This window comes from Sus scrofa, chromosome 5 (genome assembly GCF_054392235.1).
Source record: "Sus scrofa isolate SSC_HxYL_T2T_F1_AM1 chromosome 5, Sscrofa_HxYL_maternal_Yorkshire_Landrace_v2.0, whole genome shotgun sequence".
In the NCBI taxonomy this organism is placed as follows: Eukaryota; Metazoa; Chordata; class Mammalia; order Artiodactyla; family Suidae; genus Sus; species Sus scrofa.
In genome coordinates, this window is record NC_139387.1 from 228,820 (window position 1) to 247,385 (window position 18,566).

The 18,566-nt window shown below is 54.2% G+C and overlaps 2 protein-coding genes across 6 annotated transcripts in view; one reads left to right on the forward strand and one right to left on the reverse strand.

Moving 5' to 3' along the window:
• The window catches only part of SYCE3 (synaptonemal complex central element protein 3), a 31,343-nt gene extending 22,995 nt beyond the window's left edge, over window positions 1-8,348 (forward strand). For 2 of the 4 annotated variants that reach the window (XM_085024641.1, XM_021091052.2), the window contains exon 3: window positions 8,085-8,348. In XM_085024641.1, coding sequence (XP_084880767.1) covers window positions 8,085-8,242 — 158 coding nt within the window. In that variant the 3' untranslated portion in view covers window positions 8,243-8,348. Of the gene's footprint in view, window positions 1-7,436 lie in introns of all 4 variants that reach the window. The other 2 variants (NM_001206362.1, XM_085024642.1) reach the window with 2 other exon arrangements.
• KLHDC7B (kelch domain containing 7B) lies at window positions 8,320-13,877 on the reverse strand. Of its 2 annotated transcripts, none has more exons than XM_085025253.1 (2): window positions 13,283-13,877; window positions 8,320-10,649 (listed from the first exon to the last, which is right to left on the reverse strand). In XM_085025253.1, the coding sequence occupies exon 2, from the start codon at window positions 10,608-10,610 to the stop codon at window positions 9,561-9,563; it is 1,050 nt and encodes a 349-aa protein (XP_084881379.1). In that variant the 5' UTR covers window positions 10,611-10,649; window positions 13,283-13,877; the 3' UTR covers window positions 8,320-9,560. The 2 variants fall into 2 exon arrangements, with proteins under 2 accessions (XP_084881379.1, XP_084881380.1); XM_085025254.1 differs by having other exon boundaries at window positions 9,490-11,478; window positions 12,205-13,859.
• Window positions 13,878-18,566: the final 4,689 nt, after the last annotated feature.

Below are 18,566 nucleotides of genomic sequence, written 5' to 3' on the forward strand. Positions count from 1 at the left end.
AGCAATCCCAACCCTGGGCATATATCCAGAGAAAGCTTACATTCAAAAAGATACATGCACACCTATAATCACTTGCAGCACCGTTCACAATAGCCAAGACATGGAAACAACCTAAATGTCCATCAACAAATAAATGGATTAAGAAGACATGGTACATATACACAATGGAATACTACTCAGCCATAAAAAATAATAATGCCATTTGCAGCAACATGGATGGAACTAGAGATTCTCATACTAAGTGAAGTAAGTCAGAGAGAGAAAAACAACACCATATGATATCACTTATATCTAGAATCTAAAATATGGCGCAGATGAACCTATTTGTAGTAAAGAAACAAACTCACAGACATGGAGAGCAAACTTGTGGTTGTCGAGGGGGAGAGAGTGGGATGGACTGGGAGTCTGGGGTTAGTGGATGCAAACTATTACATTGAGAATGATGAGCAGCGAGATCCTTCCGTGTAGGCAGGGAATTCTATCCAATCACTTGTGATAGAACATGATAGAGAAAAAGAATGTATGTATATATATGTATAACTGGGTTGCTTTGCCATACAGCAGAAATTGACAGAACGTTGTAAATCAACTATAATTTTTTTAACTGTTAGGAGTTCCCATTATGGCTCAGTGGTAATGAACCTGACTAGTATCCATGAGGATTCAGGTTCCATGCATTGCCGTGAGCTGTGGTGTAGGTTGCAGACACAGCTTGGATCTGGCAGCTGCAGCTTTGATCTGACCCCAAGCCTGGGAACTTCCATATGCCACGGGTATGGCCCTAAAAAGAAAAAAAAAAGTTTTAAATATATAATCACAGGAGTTCCCATCATGGCTCAATAGGTTAAGAACCCAACATAATTTCTGTGAGGATGCAGGTTCGATCTTCAATCCCTAGCCTCACTCTGTGGGTTAAGGATCCCGCTTTGCCAAAAGCTACGGCGTAAGTCGCAGATGTGGCTTGGATCTGGCATTGCTGTGACTGTGGCGTAGGCCGGCTACTGCAGCTCAGATTTAACCCCCTAGCTCGGGAACTTCCATGTGCTGCAGGTGAGGCCATAAAAAGAAAGAAAAAATATATATATATATGTGTGTGTGTGTGTATAAAATTACAGAGCCAGTGTAAATGGTACTGGTGCAGTCATTATGGAAAAGACTATGGAGATTCCTCAAAACATTAAAAGTAGAACTGCTGTATGACCAACAACTCCTTTCGGGGTGTATGTCGAGGAAATGAAGGAAATGAAATGAGTGTCTCAGAGGCCTGCGTTCCCACATTCTCTACAGACTTATTCATGATACCCATGGTGGGAAAAGCCCATGTGTCTGCCGACAAATGAACACAGAAAATGTGATGCACGCACCTACCACACCTCAGCAGAATGTTCTTCAATCTTAAGAAAGAAAGAAATCCTGTCATTTGTGACAGCATAGATGCTGAATCTGGAGGACATCTTGCTAAGTGAAATAAGCCAGGCCCAGAAAGACAGACATCGCATGATATCACTCGTGTGTGGGATCTAAGAAAAGTCAAACTCATAGAAGCAGAGTAAGGAGTTCCTGCTGTGGTGCAACAGGATCGGTGGCATCTCTGCATCGCCGGGAGGAAGGTTTGATGCAGGCCCAGCACAGTGGGTTGAAGATCCTGGCCCAGGGACTCCATATGCTGTGGGGTGACCAAAAAGAAAAAGAGAGAGAGAAAAGAAAGAACGAGAGAAAAGAAGCAGAGAGTAAAGTGGTGGTTGCCCGGGCTGAGGAGCAGGGGAAAAATGGGAAGGTGTTGGTCGAAAAATGCAAATGCATGCATTCTGGAGACGTACTGTACAGCTAATACTGTGCTGTAGACTTGCAGTGTACTGTGAATGTAAATCTTAAGTGCTCTCACCAAACCAAAAGTAATCGTGAAGTGATGAAAATGTTAATTAGCTTAATTATCGTAATCATTTCATAATTCAAGCGTTAGTGGAGTGATATCTAAATGTCACTATAAAAGGCTGTTGACCCAGAATTCTGCGTCCAGCAAAGTCATCTTTCAATAATGAGAGCAAAAGCCATTTGCAAATGAATGAAAATTGACAATACTTGTCACAAATAGACGTGCTCTAAAGGAACTACTAAAAGTTATGCTTCAGGAATTCCCTGGTGATGCAGCAGGTTAAGATCCAGTGTTGTCGCAGCTGTGACTTGGGTTGCTGCTGTGGCACAGGTTCAATCCCTAGCCCAGAAACTTTCACATGCCGCAGGGAACAGGAAAAAGAAGGCGGCGGGCGGCGGGGGGTGGGGAAGGCGGCAGTATAATCAATGTGTTCATTCTCTCCAAATTCCACCCAAGCCTTCCAAGTAGTTCTAATGATGAGTTCCCTGGTGGCCTAGTGGGTTAAGAATCCAGTGTTGTCACTGCTGTGGCATGGGTTTGATCCCTGTCCCAGGAAATTCTGCAGGCCATGGGCACAGCCAAAAAAAAAAAAAAAAAAATTAGGTCCAAAATAGGGTTTTTCATGGAACTTCACAGGTCAATTCTAAAACATTTGCTGGAGACTTAAGAGCCCAAATAGCTAAGATACTTCTGAGGAAGACAAGAACAGGGGATTCGCCCTACAATTAGCAAAGTTTATTATGAAATTATATGATTAAGGCAGTGGCATACTGGATTAGACGTAGACATGCTGAGCAGCAGATTACAGCAGAGCCCAGAAACTGCGCACAGACACAGACGCCAAGTCTTATACATAACACACATGACGTGGCAGGTCAGGGAAGGAAAGAAGGGACTATTTAATAAGTAAGCTGGGAAAATTGATTATGCAGAAGAATAAAAATTATATTCATTTATTTATTTTTGCTTTTTAGGGCTGCACCTGAGGCATGTGGAGGTTCCCAGGCCAGGGGTCATATCGGAGATGTAGCTGCCAGCCTATGACGGGAACGCCTATAAATGTTATTTCATCTTTCATATTTATGTCTTCAATCTATCCAGAGTATACTGTCCTTTTTTCGTTGACTTTTGGTGTTACTTTTATCACACACTAAATTCCACACACACTCAGGTCTGTCTCTGAGCTTGCTATCTTCTTCCATTGGTCTGTGTGTCTGTGGTACACTGTTTTTAAAAATAGGGCTTGGAGTTCCTGTCGTGGCGCAGGGGAAACGAATCCGACTAGGAACCATGAGGTTGTGGGTTTGATCCCTGGTCTTGCTCAGTGGGTTAAGGATCCGGCGTTGCCCTGAGCTGTGGTGTAGGTCGCAGAGGCGGCTCGGATCCCGCATTGCTGTGGCTGTGGTATAGGCTGGCAGAAATGGCTCCAATTGGATCCATAGCCTGGGAACCTCCATATGCCACAGGTGTGGCCCTAAAAAGACAAAGGGCAAAAAAAAAAAAAAAAAATAGGGCTTTATATAATGTCTTGAGATCTAATAGGGCATATTCACCCCCCTTTAGCTTTTACTTTTTTCAGATTGACTTGACTATTGGATTTTGTTCTTTCATATACACTTTTCTGATTTATAACTACTGATAGTTTTATCTCTTACTTTACATATCTTATTTATTTTTAATTTTCAATTTCCATTTACCAGCATCTTCAATACCGGTAACATTATTAGAGGCATCCTTGTTTGATTCCTAAAGGAATTTATCCATAGTTTCTCCACTAAGCGTCATGTTTGCTCTAAGTTTTGGTGTGTCACTTTGACTAGATTGAAATGTCTCCTATTCCCAGTTTGTTAGGGTTTCGATTTTCTAAAATCACAAATAGGTATTAAAATTCATTAACTGCTTTTTTTTTTACATTAACTGAGATATTCCTGTGTCCCCCCTTTTATTAACGTGTTAAATTATGCTGATTAATTTTCTGATACTCAACTATCCTTGAATTTCTTTTTACAAACTCTACTTGATCATAACATATCATTTTAACTCATTGTTAGATTTGGTTAGATCATATTATATTTAAGATTTTACATTTATTTTCATGTGAGACAGACCTATAATTTTTCATGTAATCTTTGGTTTTAAAATAAGCCAGCTTAGGGAAATTTATGTTTTCATTTTTTGCTTATCTCTATTCAAATTTTCTGCGGTATAAATGGGATGCTTCTCTGAAACGCTTTTCTTTAAAAAGTTGCCCCAGTGGATACAGTCAAGTTTATCAGCCTTCCTTTTTTCTAATTTCTGAAATCATTTATATTAGATAAGAATTAACTCTTCTTTCAAAGTTTGGTGGAACCCATCTGTAAAACCATCTGGAGCCTGAGATTTAAAGATTTAAACTTCACCATTTACCTCTTTAAATGTTGGTTCTTCTATTTTACCAATCATGTGAATTAGCCTGGGGGCTGTAAACTCCGAGCCTGTCTTCATCCCTTTAGTTCCTGGCTCAACTGGCCTTATTATCATTCCTTGTTCTCTGCTTCTGCCTCTTACTCTGTCAAAATAAATCCACTTACTGCATCCCTAGGTAGTCCTCCCTGGTCCTACACAGATTTTTGGAAACCCTTGTCCTCATTCTTTACTGACCCTGCATCTAGCTGCACATCTTGACCGTTTCTGCGTGAGGACCCGGCCCTGCCCAGTGTGTGGAGCAAGTCCCAGTCAGCCTCTCAGAGCATCTGCTGTTCAGGCCCCTCCAGAGATTATGCTACTGAGCAGGCCTTTCCAACAGCCCACGAGAGCGCTGCCCCCAGCACCTGGTCCAAAATAGACTCCTCCTACCCCATGTCTCTGTCTCCACGCGTACTGCTCGTTTCCTTCCCGGCACCCCTCCCAATCTGTAACCGTCTTGTGTATTTGTTCTCTCTTTCCCCACTGCAGGAGCATGGGCACTCGTGAGGGCAGGGGTGCATCTGCCCTGTAGCAGACTGCTGAATACTCGGGGTGCCCTAGCAAAATGCTAGCACAGAGCAGGGGCTGAATAAGTACGGAAGGAATGAAAAACTCAGGAGACATGTTTCTGAAGGATTTTCTGATGATTCTGAGTCCTTTCTATTCAATGTATTCTATTTTGTCTCCCCTTGGGTCACATCACAGGAGAGCTACACACTTGGCATAGTGTTTTGGCGTCTCATTGAATTGCCTTTCCTGAAGTGGGCTTTGGTGCTGTGCTGCCAGCTTTACCAGCGATTACAACTATGGACGTAGAAGAATGTCCTTGTATTTAAAGCAGGGATGTTGGAGTTCCAGTGGTGGCTCAGTGGTTAACGAATTCGACTAGGAACCATGAGGTTGCAGGATCGATCCCTGGCCTTGCTCGTTGAGTTAAGGATCTGGCATTGCCGTGAGCTGTGGTGTAGGTTGCAGACGCAGCTCGGATCCCGCGTTGCTGTGGCTCTGGCGTAGGCCAGCAGCTACAGCTCCGATTCAGCCCCTAGCCTGGGAACCTCCATATGCCGCGGGAGCAGCCCTGGAAAAGGCAAAAAGACAAAATAAATAAATAAAATAAATAAAGTAGGAATGTTATCAAGGACATTTCAACTATATTACACACCTCTCATAAAACATACCTGTAGGAAAATTCTTCCTTAGGATAAGTGTCTGAAACAATGGGTTTGTATTTATTTTATGGCCACCAAGTTTTAAAACCGAGCCCTCTTCCTTCTCCATTTTGGCTTCAGGAAACTCACTCAGGGCTAGAATTCCGGGGCTACGTAGGCCTCTATGAGATTCATTGCCGTGAGCTGCTCTTGTTTGTTTGTTTACCCACCCTAGTTCTTTGCCCTGAATACCTCCATTATTTATTTTATTATTTTTTTAAATTTTTAAATTTTTTTATTTTTATTTTTTTGTCTTTTTAGAGCTGCACCCTTGGCATATGGAGGTTCCCAGGCTAGGGGTTGAATCGGAGCTGTAGCCGCCAGCCTACGCCAGAGCCACAGCAACGCGGGATCCGAGCTGCGTCTGTGACCTACACCACAGCTCACGGCAATGCCAGATCCTTAACCCAATGAGCAAGGCCAGGGATCGAACCTTCAACCTCATGGTTCCTAGTCGGATTCGTTTCTGCTGAGCCATGCTGGGAACCCCCACTCTTTTTTGTCTTTTTAGCATTATTTATGTTATAGTAACATTTTCTCCTTCCTTGAGCACCTAATATGTGCGAGGCAGTTTACATAGATCATCCACGTCATTTTCAGAGCAAGCCGAGAGATCGGCACGCTGCCTTTCCTTCACATGAGGGGACACTGAGGTTGGTCAGTCTAAGTCACCGACTCCAGGTCACCGGCTGCTAATTGGAGAGCTGGGAAGCAAACCCAGGTCCACGCCCCGCCTGCTGTCCAGGGGGTCTAGAGTGGTGGTCTGCTGCTTTCCTGCACCAGAATTACCCAGATGCTTATTAAGATACAGGATCTGGGAGTTGCCATCATGGCACAGCAGAAACGAATTCAACTAGGAACCATGAGGTTGCAGGTTCGATCCCTGGCTTCGCTCAGTGGGTTAAGGATCCGGCATTGCCATGAGCTGTGGTGTAGGTCACAGACTCGGCTCGGATCTGGCGTTGCTGTGGCTCTGTCATAGGCTGGCAACTACAGCTCCAATTAGACCCCTAGTCAGGGAACCTCCATATGCCACAGGTGTGGCCCTAAAAAAGTCAAAAGACAAAAAAAAAAAAAAAAAAGATGCAGGATCCTGAGCACCTTTCCCAGCTACACAAGAACTTCTTTGAGTTCTGAGAGGGACCAGCAGTCTACCTTTTAACAAGTGTCCCAAGTAACTCTCATGCTTCCAAAAGTTGGAGAGTCCCCGTGCTGGCCACATGTGTCCTCTGACTGCTCAGGTGTGCTGCAGGTATCTTTTCTAACAATTTTCCCCGAACCAAACAGATGCCACTTTCTTGCCTTTTTTTTTTTTTTTTTTTTTTTTTTTTTTTTTTTTTTTTTGTCTTTTTAGAGCTGCACCCGAGGCTTACGGAGGTCCCCAGGCTAGGGGTTGAACTGGAGCTGCAGCTGCCGGCCTGCTCCACAGCCACAGCAATGTGGGATCCAAGCCACATCTTCAGCTACACCACAGCCCACAGCAATGCTGATTCTTAAGCGAGGCCAGGGATAGAACCCGCATCCTTATGGATGCTGGTCGGGTTTGTTAACCACAAAGCCATGATGGGAACTCCCCAGATGCCACTTTGTTCAAAACTTCGTGTCTGCCCGTCTGCTGACGTCGGTTGTGTGTGGACATATGTGTGCACTTGTTGTTAGTCCATCTGTGTATCTCTCCTTTGGCTCATTTCCTTAAGGACATAGTTTTCCCAAGTATCCAGTATTTTTTTAGCCCAGCCAGAGGGTCTAAGGGAATGCATTTACCGCACAGAGAGGCAACCCCGTTCTTCCTAGTTCTGAAGGGAAGAACCACACCAGTGGGGGCAGGTGCTGCAGAGGGAGTGGGGTGGAGATGGCGTCTCTGCACGGGCGCTGGATTTGTGCAGGAAGCACCTGTTCCCCTACAGGCCCAGGGGACGCTGCCCTCAAGTTGTTCTCAAAGCCAGAAGGGTGGTCAGTACAGCGGTGAGCGCCGAAGGACCCCTAAAGGGGAACGCGGCAAACCTTCCAGAAGGAGGAACCCTGGACTGGCCTGAGTGAAAGCCAAGAGGTGCCCAGGTAGAGGGGGCAGGCAGCCCAGGCCAGGTAGCCTGAGGTAACCTGAGGCTCAGGCCTTCGGGAAGGGCCAGCCCTACCTGCATGTGTGAGCTCGGGTGGGCATTGTGGCTTCTTGGGGGTCACCCCACACCCACGAGCTGTGAACTGCAGACAGGTAAGGACTTTGGTCTACTCTCATTTTTCCTAAGATCCCACGTCAGACTGGCCTCCAAGCTTTTGGTGTCACAGGCTGATGCATCCAGAAATTGAGACTTGTGTGAAATTCGGGAAGTTTCATTACTGCTCTGTGTAGAGAGGAGTTTCAATGGGGATTTTTATGAGCCCTTGACACACGGCCCACCAGCTTTCTCTCCTTAGAGTACCTGGGCCACTCAGCGGGTCCGTCCCCAGCATGCTGGCCGTGGCAGGAGGAGGCGCCCAGCCCACCCCCTGCCCCTGGGTCGAGGCCCCAGAGCCGCCGCCCGCTGGCCTGAGCGGGGCCTCTCTGGCTGTTGTAGTGCAGGCCACGTGGCTGGCCTACGACATGGTGGTGACCCGCACCAACCCCACGCTGGCGGAGTCCATGCGGCGCCTGGAGGATGCCTTCCTCAACTGCAAGGAGGAGATGGAGAAGAACTGGCAGGAGCTGCTCAGCGAGACCAAGCGCACGCAGTAGGCGCCACCCCGCCGCCCACACGCACCCGCGCGGCAGCGTCACAGCAACTCCAGCACGTGGCCCGGGCCCACAGCTTGTTTCTCAATAAATGTATTTTCATGCACAACCTGAGGGCCCCTTCTGCCCCGCTCAGCTGCGCATCACACCTGTGAACGGCACACGACAAGGGCGCGACGCAGAGGCTCTTGATGAAGGAAAGGTACTTGGGGCCGAAGGAGCCAAACTTAGAAGCAGCAGCCAGCAAGAAGCTACATGGGGGCAAACCAGGTCGGGTGGCGGGGGGACAAGGAGCCGTATTCGGGCAGATTTGCTGGCCTTCCCACAGTCACTTACAGAGTGGGTGAGGAGAACATTGTTCCCTGTGCACCTGGGCCTTGCTGGGTGCTCAGGCGTGTGCCCTGACGTTCTCAAGAAAAGCGATGTAAGGTCTCTCATCCAGGCACAAGGGGCAGAGCGAAGGCAAAGCCCAGGCCACCCCCAGGGAAGGGGGCGGGCTTCTGGAGGGGCTGAGCAGGTGGGAGACCCCGCAAGGCTGGAGAGGGGTATGAGCTGAGTGGTCCTGGCCGGCCTGGGCTGGGGTCTGGGCAGGGGCCACCGCCAGCAGGGCGCTCTCACAGACAAGGGTTCTAGGCCCTTGAGGCAGGTCAGACAAAAGAGGGCTTCGGAGCTCTTCCTTGGGAGAGCCCGGCCAGGCCTCTCTGCCCTGTCCGGAGGCCTCCGGACAGGCAGAAAGTCCCAGAGGAAGGATGATTTTCCTGGGGCCTCCTTTGCTCCCTGTCTCCCCCCCACCACTTCCGACCCCCTTGAAGCTTCCTCGCCTGGCCAGTAGCCTCAGGGTTGGACCAAGGAAGCACGAATGTGCCCCCAGCTGTCTCCCTCCTCCACTCGGCCGTGGCCGAGCTCCTCCGTGAGCCAAGTCCTGGTCCCCGAGGACGTCACAGGCTCTGAGAACCCAGGGACACCCCCACCCCGGGCAGAGACCTCCCAGGCCATGGGGTGGTGCTGGGAGGGAGGTCTCTGCCTGGAGGGGTGTGTGAGCCAGCTGAGCTGTTGGGTGACCAGGAACGGAATTAAGTCCTGAAGGCAAGACGCAGCTTGGGTTTGGCGGGAGTAAGAAACCGGGCAGGGACATCCAGCAACCAAGTGCCACGTGCAGGAGAGGGCTCGGGGGTGGGGCGGCGGGGGAGTCAGAGGCTCATTAGAACAGAAAAAGGAAAGACAGTGGAAAGGTCCTCTCGCTGTGCCCCGCCTGCCCTCAGACGCCACCCAGGGTCGCCCTGGGGAGCAGCGCTGAAGTCCCTGCTGCTCTAGAGGCCGCTCAGAGGGCAGTCTGCAGTGGGTCCGCAGCGGGCAGGGTCAGGGTGAACGGGCAGAGGACCCCTTTGGCCCCCAGGGGGAAAGGCTGTAGTTCCTTGGCCTGGAACTGGGCAGTCCCCTCGGAGACCGTGAAGGTGGCCGTGACCCGGTGGTTGAGGCAGTAAATGGTGTTGCCCAGCACGGCGCAGCGGAGCGGGGCAGGGTCCGGCAGGGGCAGGGAGGCAGCGCGGCTCCAGGAGCCGGTGACCGTGTTGTAGCGCATGACTGCAGCGCCCACACCCCGCAGCAGGTCGAAGCGGTACAGGAAGCCCCCCAGGGCCACCATGTCGCTGGACCGCCGATGGCTGGCACTGTAGGGGCACTCGTCCCACACGTCCTTCTCGGGGCTGTACCGGAGCAGGCGGTAGAAGAGGTGGCCCCCAGTGACATAGATGTCCCCCTGGCAGGCCACAGCCTCGTGAGCCACAGGGAAGCTGCCTGCAGGGAGGGGCGCGCGGGAGGTCCAGGCGTCTGTGCGTGGGTCGTAGCGCTCCATGCTGTACAGGCACTCGCCCCCGATGGCATAGAGCAGCCCGTCCAGCGCCACCAGTTTGAGCTGGGCGCGGGCCTGCAGCATAGGCCGCACCTGGCTCCAGATGTTGGTCAGAGGGTTGTAACAGAAGACCTCGTTGGAGCAGACGGCCTTGGCGCCAGATCCACGGATGCCGCCCGCCAGGAACAGGTAGTTGTGCAGGGTGCAGAGGCCACAGCCCCGAAGCGGGACCTCCTGAGGCACCTGGGTCAGGGGCTGCCATGTGTTCTCCCCGGGGTGGAGCACATGCAGGGAGGGGCAGGGAGGCAGGGGCCCTGGCCCCACCCCGGGAGCCCCTGCCCCACCAGGGTCCCTCGTGAGCCCCGAGCGGCTCACCTGGTAGAGGCTGGGCAGCACGAGGACCCCCAGCACCGCCTGGCCCCGGCCAGTCCGAAGGCTCAGGATGCGCTCCCGATCAGCCCCACTCAGCTGCCGGTAGAGGCTCGGGTCTCCCAGCACGTGGAGCAGGTTGTCGCTCATCAGGGCATAGATCTCCTGGGCCAGCCTGGGCTCCCCGTGCTGCTGGGCGAAGGCCAGTACATCCAGACAGCTGCCCAGGTCCAGCCCCCATGGCGGCAGGGCCACTGCTGAGGCCAGCTCCCGTGCAGGGGACCTGAGCTTCCGGGGCCCCTCCACGCCCCCCCAGGCCCCCGGCCTCTGCAGAAACACCATGAGTTTTCGGGCCTCCTTCTGCTTCTCTGTGAGGGCAGCCCCACTGCCTGCAGGGCTGGGCCTCTCCCCAGGCGCCTGTCCTTGGCGCTGCCCTGGGGCCACCCGGCTGACCTCCCGCTCAGCGCTCTGGGCTATTTCACACATGCTGCGTTTCCGTGGCCGGGGGACCGGCAGTGAGCCCCTCCTGGCTGGGGAGGAGGATGCAGACCGGGTCTGCTCGGGAGGCCGAGAGAGGGCCCCGGGCACTGCAGCTGCAGGTGGCAGTGAGGCTGGATGTTCTTCCTCAGTTCTGACCCCTTTGGGGCCTGATGGAGGGCCTGTGACGGGAGCCTCACTGGCCTCAGTGCTGCTCTGCTGTGAGTGACCTCCGGCCTCAGCCAGGGCCCCTGCGTCTGCCCCTGTGAACAGTCTGGCTGAGCCGCGCCTGTCCTCACAGTTGGGGACAGCCTCTTCAGGGGGAGAGCCAGCCCTTCTGTCCTCAGAGGCCCTGGAAGTGCTGCTTCCCAGAGCTGCCCTTGGGGCTCTCCCTTGGGGCCTCTCTTGCCTGGGGAAGGGGTGACTCCTAAGAACCATTGAAATAAGGTTTCCCCAACTAGTGGGGAGCGGCCCCTCCTGATCGTCCTTGCCGAGAACCACACTAGGCTCCTGAGATGCAAGCCTTGACCCACTAGCAGGCACTGGGGCCGTGGCTGTGGCTGCAGCTAGGGTAAGGTCTAGCGCTGGGGCTGGAGCTGGGGCTGGGGCTGGGGCAGGGGCTGGGGCTGGGGCAGGGGCTGGGGCAGGGGCAGGGGCTGGGGCTGGGGCTGGGGCAGGGGCAGGGGCAGGGGCTGGGGCTGGGGCTGGGGCTGGGGCTGGGGCTGGGGCAGGGGCTGGGGCTGGGGCAGGGGCAGGGGCAGGGGCTGGGGCTGGGGCTGGGGCTGGGGCTGGGGCTGGGGCTGGGGCAGGGGCTGGGGCTGGGGCTGGGGCTGGGGCTGGGGCTGGGGCTGGGGCAGGGGCTGGGGCTGGGGCTGGGGCTGGGGCAGGGGCAGGGGCTGGGGCAGGGGCAGGGGCTGGGGCTGGGGCAGGGGCTGGGGCTGGGGCAGGGGCTGGGGCTGGGGCTGGGGCAGGGGCTGGGGCTGGGGCTGGGGCAGGGGCTGGGGCTGGGGCAGGGGCTGGGGCTGGGGCAGGGGCAGGGGCTGGGGCTGGGGCAGGGGCAGGGGCTGGGGCTGGGGCTGGGGCAGGGGCTGGGGCTGGGGCTGGGGCAGGGGCTGGGGCTGGGGCTGGGGCTGGGGCAGGGGCTGGGGCTGGGGCTGGGGCAGGGGCTGGGGCTGGGGCAGGGGCAGGGGCTGGGGCTGGGGCTGGGGCTGGGGCAGGGGCAGGGGCTGGGGCTGGGGCTGGGGCTGGGGCTGGGGCTGGGGCTGGGGCTGGGGCAGGGGCAGGGGCTGGGGCTGGGGCTGGGGCAGGGGCTGGGGCTGGGGCTGGGGCTGCTTTGAGACTCTCATCCTCAGCAGGACCCTGGCTAACTCTAAGGGGAAAAGAGCCTGAAGCAGAGGAGGTAGGAAGGGTTGAGGCTACAGATAAGAGATCTCGGTGGGTACGTGTTGTGGGTGGGGAACCTGAGGGTGTGGGGGGGTTGGGGGTGCAGGGGGGGTGTGTGACTGAGGGGCTCGGGGCGGGGGTGCCGCTGCAGGTGTCCGCCGCTAGCTTCCCGCTGGCCGTCTGGCCTTGCAGGGGTCCTCTCCCTTCTCTTACGCTGTGGCCCCCTTGCTCCTTTGTCCCTCCAGGCCCCGGACTGAAGAGAGGGTGCTCTCCGGAGTCATCAGCCCCAGCCTCCCCCACGCGGCAGGCCTCTGTGGCCCCCTGCCCTTGGAGCCAGACTGGGCGTTCCCACCGCGACCCCTCTGGGGATGGCCCCGTGGAGCCGGCGGCCTGGTTGAAGCTCCTAGTGACAAGGACCTCCCTCCTCGCCCAGGGCCAGCCTCCCATGGAAGCTGGGGACCCTTGAGGCTCCGCAGCAGCTCTGACCCCAGAGTCCAGAGTCAGGTGTGAGGTGGGTGAGGGGCTGCTTTTCCCAGGTCCCCTCTCCGAGACATCCCTCCAGGGCCTGGTCTGCACAGGGTGTGCTGGGAGTGCCTCCTGGGGGAACAGGAGCCCCTGGGAGCCCCTGAGGAGGCTCCTGGCTCCATCCGCAGCTCCCCACACACGCCCCACGGTGCCCACAGGCAGGGGGGCCAGCCTGGAGGAGCCGCAGCTTTTCTCTCCCGAGCTGTGGTCCACCCGCCGCCGCCTGCTGCCTGGGCTCCTCCCCAGGGAGCCAGCTGAGCCCACCCCTCCCCGCCAGGGGCTGGTGTCCTGTTCCACTGTGTGGACTGGGGCCCGGAAAGCTGGTGCCTTGGCTCGGATGCCTTCCGCCCCCAGCTGCATGTCCACTTCTCTGCCGGGACTCCGAGGGGTGAAGTGTATCAGGAGAGGGGCAGACGTCCCCTCTGCTTTGCTCCTACCCAGGAAGGCCGCGCCTGGCCTGCGAGGCTCCCTTCCTTTTCCTTGGCGGCCTTCTGGGGTGGTGTCACCGTGCTGCTGTCCCAAGGCCCCTCCGCTGGCCACTCCACAAGGTGTCTTGCGTGAAGATGCAGCCGGGGCAGCCAGAGCTTCACCCGCCAGGGGATCCTGCTGCAGGGCTCCTGCTGCAGCTGGACTCCCCTGGCCGTGTCCTGCAGGGTCTGGCTGCTCCTCCCCTGAGCTATGTCCCCCGGCGCCACCACTGACCTTGAACTTTGGGGGCAGGGCTGGCCCGGCTCCCCCGACCTGAGAAGGCTGGGTCCAGGGGGCTGTGGATGCTGCTCCCGTGTCCTCCTGATCCTGCCCAGAGCCAAACCAGTGCAAAGCCAGTGCTGTGGCGGCCACCACAGCCAGCGCCAGCAGGGTCAGCACCGCGCTATCCCAGTCGTCGTCCCAGTCCCCATCCCCGTCCCAGCCCCAGCCCCAGCCCCAGCCAGGCGTCAGCCCCAAGGCGCCCTGGGTCATGGTCTGGGCAGCAGACCCAGCGCAAATAGGCAGGCAGGGGACTGAAAGCTGTGTGTGTCCCGCCTCAGGCCTGGGAGCTGCCTGGGCTCCTTCTGTGCATTCGGCGTCTGCGACGCGCCCCGCCCCGCCGGCGGAGGGCTGCCCAGTTAAGGTGGACCTGAGCCGGGGCCAGTGCACCGCCGTCCTGGGAGGGGTGGGTCTCGGGGTCTGTCAGGAGGGCCTGGCTGGAGGTGCAGGGAGGCCACACAACCTGCAAGGGCCCCAGGCCCTTGGGGGCCTCCCCAGCCGCCCCACCCTCAGCCCTGCGGGGTGGTCCCCCGCACTCTCTGGCCTCCCCGCCAACCTGCTGCCGCACAGACCCTCACACCCCAAACTCCTCCCGCACCCCCACGTCCCTCCTCGAAGCCTGGGGCCGGCCTTGGGGCTCTGGCAGGGAAGGGTTACCCACAGAAAGATGTTATCTGCAGCATCAGCAACATGATGCAGCCCTGATGAAATTACCAGAAACCTGAGAAGACTATTCCACGGGGGGCCAGAGTAGGGGTGGGGAGTATGGGAGCCCGGGCCCTGACCCTGGCACTGTCCAGCACAGAGATGGCTGCTGGGGCAGGTGTGAAGAGGAGGCGGGCACCGTTCCCTCCCAAGACACACAGGCGCCCAGGAGAGTCCACGGCTCAATCTCCCTCCCTCCCCTCCAGCAGCCTCTGGACTTTCCTTACCCTGAGTTCAGCAGAGATAGGAGAGTTTTTGAGGAGTTCCCATCGTGGAGCAGCGGAAACGAATCTGAGTAGGAACCATGAGGTTGCGGGTTCAATCCCTGGCCTCACCCAGTGAGTAAAGGATCTGGAGATGCTGTGAGCTGTGGTGTAGGTCCCAGATGTGGCTCAGATCCTGCATTGCTGTGGCAGTGGTGTAGGCTGGCAGCTGTAGCTCGGATTTGACCCCTAGCCTGGGAACCTCCATATGCCACAGGTGCAGCCCTAAAAATAGCAAAAAAAAAAGAAAAAAAAAAAAGGTAAAAAGTGAACAAAGTAAAGAAACTCCAAAAGCTGTATTTCCTTCTTTATTGGCCTGTCTTATTGCAACTCTAGCAAATCCTAGACCGCCCCCTGCACCCCCCTGACTGCCAGGCACCATGCTCCCAGGTGGGTGGACAACACTGAGCCCAGCCAGCTCCTACTGTTGTCACTGCCTCAGCTACCCCAGATCCTTTGGAGCGCTTCTGTGGCCCTGCTTCTCCATCACCTGACTTCTGGGTCTCAGCTCAGCCCTCAGCCTCCCCCTCCACCCCCACACTCCTTGCCAGGACTCGGGCCCCTCACGGGCTGGCAGGCAGGTGCTTCTGCTGGCCTTCCCTTAGTGCTTGCTTTGTCGGGGGACAAGCCTGTCTCCTCCATCTGCTTTTTACTTAAGCTGAGGAGTAAGTCTGGGGACAGATGCCAGGTGGGGCCCAGACATAAAAAAGAGCCTGGAGCTCCTGGGGCAAAGGCAGGCCCCTCACAGCATGAACTGGTTCCCTCTCCTGGGAGACAGGGCTGTCCCTAACTCAGGCAGCAAGATGGCCAAAGCACGTCCCTGGCACCCAGCCTGGGCCCTGCCGATCCTCAGGTGTCTCACCCACCTTTCCCCTCCCAGTCCCCGTGCCACCCCCCCCCCCGCCGCCCCCGCAGCATATTAGATGACAGGAAGAGGATGCAAGGGGGCCCTGCCTTAAGGTGGACCTCAAGCCGGGGCAGGACTTCTAGATGCTGCCCTTATTCTCTGCCCTGGTTCCAGGCTCTGCCTCTTGGTTAAGTCTGGGGTCCAAAGACCTTGAGAGGATGGAGATGACACTGGCGCCTGCGCCCCCTCACCGGCCACGCCGTGCCCACCACGCGTCTCCAGGCAGGAGCTGAAGACCCCTGCCACCTGTCTGCACACCAGGGAAGAGAAGTGTCCTCTAGGGATGGCTTAGGACACCATCGTGGGGGGAGAGCATCCTCGCCACCTTCACACACGGGTGACCAAGGAAGGGGCTAGTCCCTCCTCTGTGAGAACTCGGGTCCAGGACGAACTCCGCCCTGCGTGGAGAAACCCTCTGCTGGCAAAGTGACCGGAGACATCCTACCTCCCAAAGAGTGGGAATTTTGCCTGCTTCACTTTCCAGAGAGAGTGAAACCTCGGCACTGCCGGAAAGGCCGACAGAACAAAAGCGCGCGGGATCCCCCACAGACGCTGTGAAACATCATTGCTCTGGTTGTGCTGGATGGTATAAATATCAAAAATTCATACTGAGGTAAACGTAAAAATCAAGAAAATGGGTCCAGGGAAAGACAGGCTTTTAGTGGTCCCTGGAGCTCCCTTTGCACCTGCTTGCTGAGGCAGGAATTCTGCGCCCGTCTCTGCCAAGAGCAGAGAGGGCCTTGTGCCTACGGACAGGGAAAGTCTGCTTCCTGAGAGACAACACAAGCGAAACAGGAATGACACCAGTCACCTGCCTGCTGGCAATCATGACCCACAGACACTGGTGCCCAGGTGTCGGGAACTCCATCCTCATGTGAGCTGATCCACTGCAGCACCCACAAGAAAGAACCCCCCACTCCCTGATCACCCAGCCCCAGCCGCACTGGATGATACCAAGCCCCCACTGTGCCCTCTCTGAAGCATTTACGGGAGGCACAGCCTAGTGAAACGAAGACAGGTCCACATGGAGTGGTGGACAGATACAAATACAAACAGAAGCGAGGTGGTTAGAGAGCATCAGTCCCCACCAGATGGGGGAGCTTTCTGTGGCTGGAACTTTTTAAAGGCAAGAAACATTGTATAATCGGAAATGATGTGGAACAAAAAATATTATATAATCATTTATGTTAAAAGTAGACATGTATTTTTACACATGAATAAATGAATCTGGAATAATGCTTAAAGCTTAGAAAATATAAATCTCAGACTTAATAATTTTACCTCACAGGAGATACGTCTTAAGGAATCCATCTGGTGGGGGAAAGGTTTATGCAAAAGAAAAAAAGGTATGAAAAAAAGACAAATAAATACGGATGGCCAACAAGCACATGCAAAAATGCTCGCCATCACTGAGCACTAGAGAAATGCAAATCAAAACTACTATGAGGCGCCAGTCAGAACGGCCATCACAAATAAGTCCACAGGTAACAAATGCTGGAGAGGGTGTGACAAAAGGGGACCCTCCTGCACTCTTGCTGGGAATGTAAACTGGTACGACCACTGTGGAGAACAGCATGGAGGTACCTTAGAAACCCAAATACCATGTGACCCAGCAATCCCACTCTTGGGCATACAGCCAGACAAAACTTTCCTTGACAAAGATGCGTGCACCCTATGGTCATTGCAGCTCTATTCACAATAGACAAGACATGGAAACAACCTAAGTGACCACTGACAGATGAATGGATTGAGAAGATATGGTAAAGGAGTTCCCGTTGTGGCTCAGTGGCTAACGAATCCGACTAGGAACCGTGAGGTTGCGGGTTCAATCCCTGGCCTTGCTCAGTGGGTTAGGGATCTGGCATTGCCATGAGCTGTGGTGTGGGTTGCAGACACGGCTCGGATCCCACATTGCTGTGGCTCTGGTGTAGGTTGGTGGCTACAGCTCCGATTCGACCCCTAGCCTGGGAACCTCCATATGCCGTGGGAGCGGCCCTAGAAAAGCCAAAAAGAAAAAAAAAAGAAAGAAAGAAAATGTATTTAAATGATTATTGATAATGCGGCTGTGACATTTAACACAAACATTAATGAGGAGTCTTTCTTTTGTAATAGAAAAGGCTTAAAACAAAATGTTTAAATAATGACAAAGTAGCGAGTTCCTCTTGTGTCTCACTGGATACGAACTCAACTAGTATCCATGAGGATGCAGGTTCGATCCCTGGCCTCACTCAGCAGGTTAAGGATCCAGTGTTGCCGTGAGCTGTGGTGTAGGTCCCAGACGTGACTCAGATGTGGCACTGCTGTGGCTGTGGTGGAGGCCGGTAACTGCTGCTCTAATTCGACCCCTAGCCTGGGAGCTTCCATATGCCCATAGGAATGACCCTAAAAATAAAAAAATAATGACAAAATATAGAAAGGGAGAGAAAAGAAAGAGATAAAGTACAATGCAAATCACCTCTTATTCCAAAGAGAATAGGGCTGTCTAAATTGTCTAAATCCTGCAACCAGTTGCTAAATTCAGTTCAAATATAAGTTTAAATTCTTTTTAATTCTAAATTGATATAGACATTTAAAACATTCATGGATTGGAAAACTTAACATCATAAAGATGACAACTCATGAAATACAATTCAGAGATTCCAAAGACTCAATGCATCTCGAGCAGAAATAAAAGGAAATAAATACTGAGATATAACAGAGTGAAACGGCATCAAACACAAAGGACAGAAAATCTCAAAAGCAGCCACAGAAAAAAGGCAGATTACCTACAAGTAACAACAGCCTTACAGTTCACTTGTCAACAACAAAAAATGGAGGCTAAAAGATAATGCAATGAAATTTTCCATGTGCTGAAAGAAACTAACTACCAATCCAAAATTCTAAACTCAGGGAGTTCCCGTAGTGGTTCAGTGGTTAACGAATCTGACTGGGAATCATGAGGTTGCGGGTTCAATCCCTGGCCGTGCTCAGTGGGTTAAGGATCCGGTGTTGCCGTGAGCTGTGGTGTAGGTCACAGATGTGGCTCAGACCCCACATTGTTGGGGCTGTGGTATAGACAGGCAGCTGCAGCTCCTTTTTGACCCGTAGCCTGGGAACCTC

Bases quoted from the DNA above. Each gene is read 5' to 3' on its own strand.
- KLHDC7B (XM_085025254.1), bottom strand. From the start codon at position 13,805: ATGACCCAGGGCGCCTTGGGGCTGACGCCTGGCTGGGGCTGGGGCTGG. The intron at 11,479-12,204 runs CCCAGCCCCAGC...CACGGCCCCAGT, and splicing joins GCCCCTGCCCCTGCCCCAGC to GCCTGCTAGTGGGTCAAGGC.